The sequence below is a fragment of the Cotesia typhae genome, unplaced genomic scaffold (assembly GCF_013202065.1).
Source record: "Cotesia typhae breed Kobodo isofemale line unplaced genomic scaffold, CoteBio_Ctyphae scaffold_58, whole genome shotgun sequence".
Classification (NCBI taxonomy): domain Eukaryota; kingdom Metazoa; phylum Arthropoda; class Insecta; order Hymenoptera; family Braconidae; genus Cotesia; species Cotesia typhae.
Window position 1 is genome coordinate 1,682,223 of NW_027423778.1, and position 6,813 is coordinate 1,689,035.

At 26.5% G+C, this 6,813-nt stretch overlaps 1 protein-coding gene across 1 annotated transcript; it reads left to right on the forward strand.

Moving 5' to 3' along the window:
- The first annotated feature begins 1,104 nt into the window (after positions 1-1,104).
- LOC141537092 (uncharacterized) lies at positions 1,105-5,761 on the forward strand. The gene is made up of 5 exons (XM_074257926.1): positions 1,105-1,123; positions 1,758-1,860; positions 2,355-2,508; positions 4,938-5,003; positions 5,115-5,761. The coding sequence occupies exons 1-5, from the start codon at positions 1,105-1,107 to the stop codon at positions 5,673-5,675; spliced, it is 903 nt and encodes a 300-aa protein (XP_074114027.1). The 3' UTR covers positions 5,676-5,761.
- The last annotated feature ends 1,052 nt before the right edge of the window (positions 5,762-6,813 follow it).

Sequence of the window (6,813 nt, forward strand, 5' to 3'; positions counted from 1 at the left end):
GGTCAATGGGTAGCAAGTCTATCTTTCAATCGCGAGGTTCACATAACAGGTCGATTCTTGTATAGTTTAAAATTTTGTTTTATTTATATAGAAATAACCATCTATAATTCTATATAATTAAATAGAAAAAAATAAATTTTACTGAATTCAAAAAATTTTTACTATGCCAATGTCGAATTTCCTACATTTATTTTCAAACTCGACAATATAAAAATAACATATTTTAATGTGTTAAAACTTTGATTTTCAAAAATTATTTTTTATTCAATTCTAAAGATATAAGTTTTTGATAATATTACACAGCTATAATATGATGCAATAACAATTTTATTAATATGTACTTATATCATGTAATAATTTATATTAAGTGTAAATGTAAAAATTAAATCACTGCTTTGAAGTAATTATATCAAAACAAAACGAAAATTGAAAGAATATCAGTAATTATCTCATTATATCTATCATTATATATGTATCCATCATTTAGAAAATTATCTATTAAATAACTTTTATTAATAAAATGAATAACTTAATGCTTCCTTTACCGCGTAACATAAACATCAAAGTATGTACACAAATACACAAACACTTAAATGTGCATTATGTCACAAGCGCATACAAATATATATATGTACCTATGAAACGAAAAGGAACTACGTACTAAGATGGTCCGGTGGTCGCGCTTTCTTTACAATCTCACCTTTACTATTGTGTCGATTGGTGATATTTTAGTTTAGTAGTCATTTGCAGTAGCACGTGTCACATGCGCGACTAACGGAGAGGGGGACTGTGTTATCTGCTTGACTATTTCGTTCAAGTCGACAGCCTGACAGGCCCATTCTTCTGTTAATTTTTTACAGTCTAGCCAAACAGTAGATCACGTGTCTTGCCGCTGTAGTGCTGTGATAGTAGTTGTATTTTTTGTTTATTCATTATAACGTGAAAATTATATGAAATGATGAAATACGCTTTGTGAAAATACTTAAAGAAAATGATACAAAAACTGTTGTTGAAACTTGTCACATATTAAAATTCAGTGAATACGGCGTTTATACAAAAAACAATATATTTCGTTACGATGATGGTACAAGAAAATTTAAATGCATGATATTACATGTTTCAAGTAAGTAAAATTTAATTGGTTTGTCTTTATGTTTGTCAATTATGTTGGTCAATTAATGTGTAGCAGAATTAAATTTTCCATGCTTTACATAAATTTAAAAAAAATTAATAATCGTCGCGGTAGCATTTTTTACTGTGGTCAATATTAATTTGTTTTTTATTATTTAAATTATGTCATTTTTAATCGCGTTGGTCATATAAAAACACTAAAATTTTAATTTTGTAATAATGATAAAAAATAAAAGCAAGTAATAATTGAAAGAAATAAAACACTGACTACTTGTATCTAAGATTTTATAATAATCGTTTTTAAAATCTATCAAATGATGAAGATAATAATATATACCTACTTTCGGTGAAAAATGTAATGTAACTGTCCGCTTGAGTAGTAGTAGTAGTAGTAGTAGTAATAATAATAATAATTGTATAGTAAATTAAAATCTAATACATGAAGTTTATAGATATTTTATCAAACTATTTTACTAACGCATCATATCACTTGACTATAATAATAATAAAATTGTATCACGCTCAACGGAAAAATCATTATTTATTTATTGAAAATACGTAGTTTTACCAAATAAATAGTAACTCAAGCAATTATTTGTATACCGGCTAAATTAATTTAATCTCAGATTCACACGAGGAGTTGTCCAATCCATCATTTCGCATTCGAGAGCCTGTTATTACTAATCCTTCATCACTGGATTCATCAAGTTCAGTAGATGACGAAGATCAGTCAGCAATCAATAATATAAAAGCAGCTAGAAAAGTATATATAAATCTTCTGTAGTTGAAAACCCGCATTTTCCATAAAAGCATTATTCATAAAAAATTATTTTTTTTTTTTTTCAGAAAAAAAAACAAAATGAAACAAAATCTAATAAACAAAAGACGGATGAAATCATTAAAACTTATAAACTAAGTAGGAAAAATTATGAGGAAAAAGTATGTATTAAAAAAATTAAAAAATTCTTCACTAAGATATACATAATTATAAATTTATACTTTATATTTTTGACTTATATTTTGTATAAACTTGTTAAAGGTTACCAATGAAATCATATCTGATAATAAAATTGAAAACGAAAAAAATATTCGAAAAATATCTATTACTGCTGACAAAATTAAAATAAAAAATCAAATAAATGATGACGATGAAGATAAAGACCTGTCTGATATATTTGACGGAGAAAAAGATGATGAGACGAATAAAATTACGAAAAAAAAAGGCGATTAATTATTTCAGACTCAGCTGATGAAAATGATAACGTTGATGGAACCAACCCCGGACACATTTATGCAAATACTACAATAATAAATCATAGTAATATTGAAAGCAGTGATTCAGAGAATGAGCCCATTACACCACCACCAAATAATCAGGTAGATACATTTTGCTTTACATGTCTTTAGTATTATTTAAAATTTTGATATCAGTTAACGTCTAAGATCTTTTTGGAATAAGCTTCATAAATTGAATGTGATGAATAGAATATTCAAGAATATTTCATGAATTTGCGCTTGCCGAAATTGAAAAAAATTATTAGTAGTACTTTTGAAAGATTTGTATTACCGGTTATTTATTTGAAAATTTTTGATGTCTGAAATTTCAGTGTTAATGAAGATTGACTTAATTTCTATGTTATAATCGTAAACTACATTTTTATTGACTGACTTTCTTTTCTCAAGTTTGTACGCTAATTAGAGAAATATTAAGATATTCGTGTTCATCAATATTTGTGTATTTAAATTTTAGGAAAAAAATAAAAACAAATAATTTCGTTCATTTTATGAAAGCACCGGTGAATATCATAAAGATATGCTTACATATAAATTGTATTGATAGAAAAAAAAAACGCAATTATTTTTACATATTTTATATTTTGTTTAAATCTAAAATATCTAATTACTTATTAGATTGGTCTGCAATTTTTGCAACCATGAAAAGATATATTAAGGTCTACGAAGAAATTCAGAATTTTCACTGATTATAAGGCGACCAGAGAGCAATGTAGATTAAAGTAAATGTAAATCAACATTACTATTCTAATGATCCTCTGTCTCCGAAAACCTAAATCGCAATTTCTTTTTATAAACGTGCACTGATAAAAAAATAACTTGATTCAAAAAAAAACTTATTGAAACAAGAATATCATTTTGAAAAATTTAATAATCTTGAGTCAAGTTAGAAAATTTTTGACCAAACAAATTTTTGTTGGTTCATCAAATTTTACTTGCTTTAAGTTGATCAAACTATCCAAAGTGATATTCTTGGTTCAAGAATTTTTCTCTTTAGTCGTTAATTTTTTTTATCAGTTTATATGTAAACAATTTGTCTTAGACAGCGAACGTATGGGTGATGATTTATAGAATAAAACAAATATCGAGAAATACATTTCAATACCACTATCCGAAATGTGATAAATTTCTCAATATCTTCTAATTAAATAAATTAAAAAAAAAATTTATATTGCACGACTCATGATGCGAAGCATCAGAGAGTGCTTTACGATCGAAAAATTTTTTTCGCCTCATTTCGGCAACTATTTTTATTATTATAGCCTTGTTAGTTCACGGAATCAAGATATTTTGCATACTATTGTCAAGATAATTTAATAGAGAATAATTCCATACTTTTTAAAATTTGATTTAGTGCAATAGAAACGGAAAAAAACATCAAAATAGGTCAAAAAATTTTCCTGTCCGTCATGTATGAAACTCCGAAAACACTGTAACTTGCGAAAAAATCCATTATTTGAGTTAAATTTTTTTTTTTTTAATTCTTAATGATAAGTATAGGTCACTGAATGCGAATGGCTAGGTAATTCAGTGTCGTTTAATTACAATTAATAAAAAACAAAAACCATCGAAATATATCGAAATATCGAAAAAATATGGTCCCCGATTCCTTATTGGTCGAAATTAAGGCGCGCGTATGCGCGCAATTTGAATTCCTAGTCGATGTAAAATTAACATGGATGGTGATATATCTATATCTATAGATATTATGTAAATTTATTCCACCAAGGGCGCCTGCGCATTATCTCCTTAGTACAACTGTTTTTTTTTTAATTTATTTTTTTTTTTTAATATTTCATAATTAAATGAGCATTATGAGTCGTGCATTTTTGGATTTTCTAAACTTTTTTTAATTTTAATTTCAAAAAATTTACTTTTTTGTAGAATAAATAATTTTAATGAACTTTAATTGTATAAAGACTAAGTAAGTTAAGCTATGTTAAAAACATTGTAGAGATCTTGTTATTGGCCTATGGGCTGTTGGGTTGTTTTCATAAGAAAATAAATAAATAAATAAATAAACGTAGTGACCAAAGTTTGCAGACAGAAGAATATTGAATAAATAACACATACAAATTCGAATATCAATTGAATCGTCTTTTCTTGAATCGCGCTTAAATCTAAGGAGAGTTATTAAAGTAACAACTTAAAATATTATTTTAAATTGACGCAAATTTATATCTTTCATTGGAGATGTTTAAGATCATTCAACTTCTTATGTTAGAGGTTTTTGAAAAATAATTACAGTATTAATAGTATACATATTCAGTAAATTTGTTCAATTGTAAACTTCGCTTTTAAAACAAACAAAAATAATTAACAATTACTCTTTAAAATATACATTCTTAAAAAAAAAAAAAAAAAAAAAAAAAAAACTCTTGTTCATGTGATAAAAAATTCTACTGAGTGAGAAAAAATGTTAACATTGGATTTTTTTTTCTAAATAAAAAAAATGCATTGAGTCTCACTTAAAAGTAATAACGATATAGAATAACATAATCATGTTTTCGCAGGACCCACCAACATTATCAGCAAAAAAAGATCAAAATGGCAGCCGACCCATTTTAAGAGATATCTCGGTAAGCTTAATATTATCGATTCTCATATATGTTATTTTGTTTGTACTTATTACTTCGATAATTTAGTGATAAATTTCGTAACATCACTCCATTCATGTTTTTCGTTTTCAGAAATTCGACTCAAATCCGTTGGTGCCGCGACTGATAAGAGACAATCGAATGAAGGAAGAAGAAATAACAAAATTGAGACGTCAAAATCAACAATTCAGATTAAAAATAGAGTCATATCTACAGCAGCAACAGCAGCAACAACAACAACAACGACAACAACAACAACAACAACAACAACAACAACAACAACAGCGTTATGATCCGTATCACTATTTAGAACATGATACGTTTCATATCGGAGATGACATTTACATTCTAAGTTCGGAATCGCGGAAAGCATTCGATGCTATAGATCCATCGAAATTTATCAAAATAATGTCACACGCTATTTGGGGTGTGGAACCCATCTCGGAGCTTGTAGTTCGCCGGCAGAAAAATACGGGAGACCGTAGAGAATTAGATCCGAGAAGAGTAGAATTACTAACAATTCATTATCGACATTTCTTGAGTCAGCGGAATTACTCGTCGGGAGTTTTTGATTTGCAGTTACGTGCAATGAACAAATATCTTGACCGCGCAATACAAAGCGCCAAAAAAACAGCTCAAAGATCACAGATTTAAAAATTCATTAATTTTAACATAATTTCCAAGTAGACAAAAAAAATTGTCGGCATGAACAGTTGAAAAAAAAAATTATATCTAATCACTTGAAAAGCATCCTTTATCATACTATTAATTCAAATAAAAAATTATACAAAATAGAAAAATGAATGTTAATTATTTTAATATTTCATCATTTTTTAAAGCCATACATTGTGAAAAAAAAATCTATGTTAAAAAAAATTAGCAATGTTATAATAAGAAATCAAATTGTTGAAAATTTTTAACAGTTGCATTTCTTAGCTGAAAAAATCCAAATTTTTCTCACACAGTAACTTCTTATTAAAAAAGATTTTTCTAGATTTTTGAAAAAACAATTTTGTATGAAATTTTGAAAGTTAATTATCTATCTGAAATAATTTATTTTCGAATTAACGAAAAATTTTTTCAAGAAGTAAGTTAAGAAATAATATTGTTGTAAATATGCAAGAAATTATTTTCTCGTAACAACATTGTCTATTTTTTTTTTTCAAAACAAATTCTTTCTGTGAGTGTAGTAGATTTAATTTTCCGTTGCTCTAAGTATTTTAATTTAATAATAACTTCATTCCTGGGTTGCAAAAATATTTTTCTTGGGTTTTTTAAAATTGAAAAATTCATATCTTTAACAAAAATAATACTACCTAAAGAATTTTTTAATAATTTGAGATTCGTAAAAGCATAACTGAAAAAAATGATTGAAATTAATGCTGCAATGTGATTTTATGATTATTTAAATTTCCAAATTCGGTCAATTTCTGATTTGTCAAGATTTGTTTGATTATTGCCGCAATTATTCTCTTCAACTTGAGGCCAAAAATATTGTTGTACCTCTAAAAGTTTTCAAGAGACATTAGAAAAACTGCCAGTAAATCATATAAATATTTCTACAAGAATTTGCATTGATAATTATTTTTCTATGTGACAAGCATGCTTGTTTTTTTATTTCTTATTTAAAAAAAAAATGTAATAATTCAATGTAGGTTCCTTATTTATGGATGGCCCCTACTCTCGATTGTGTCAATGTTAGATGTGCAGTAATTCAACAAATAAAATAAATGGCAGAAACTTATTTTCTAATAATTTAGTTTGGAATACATTGAATTTAACAAATACAGGT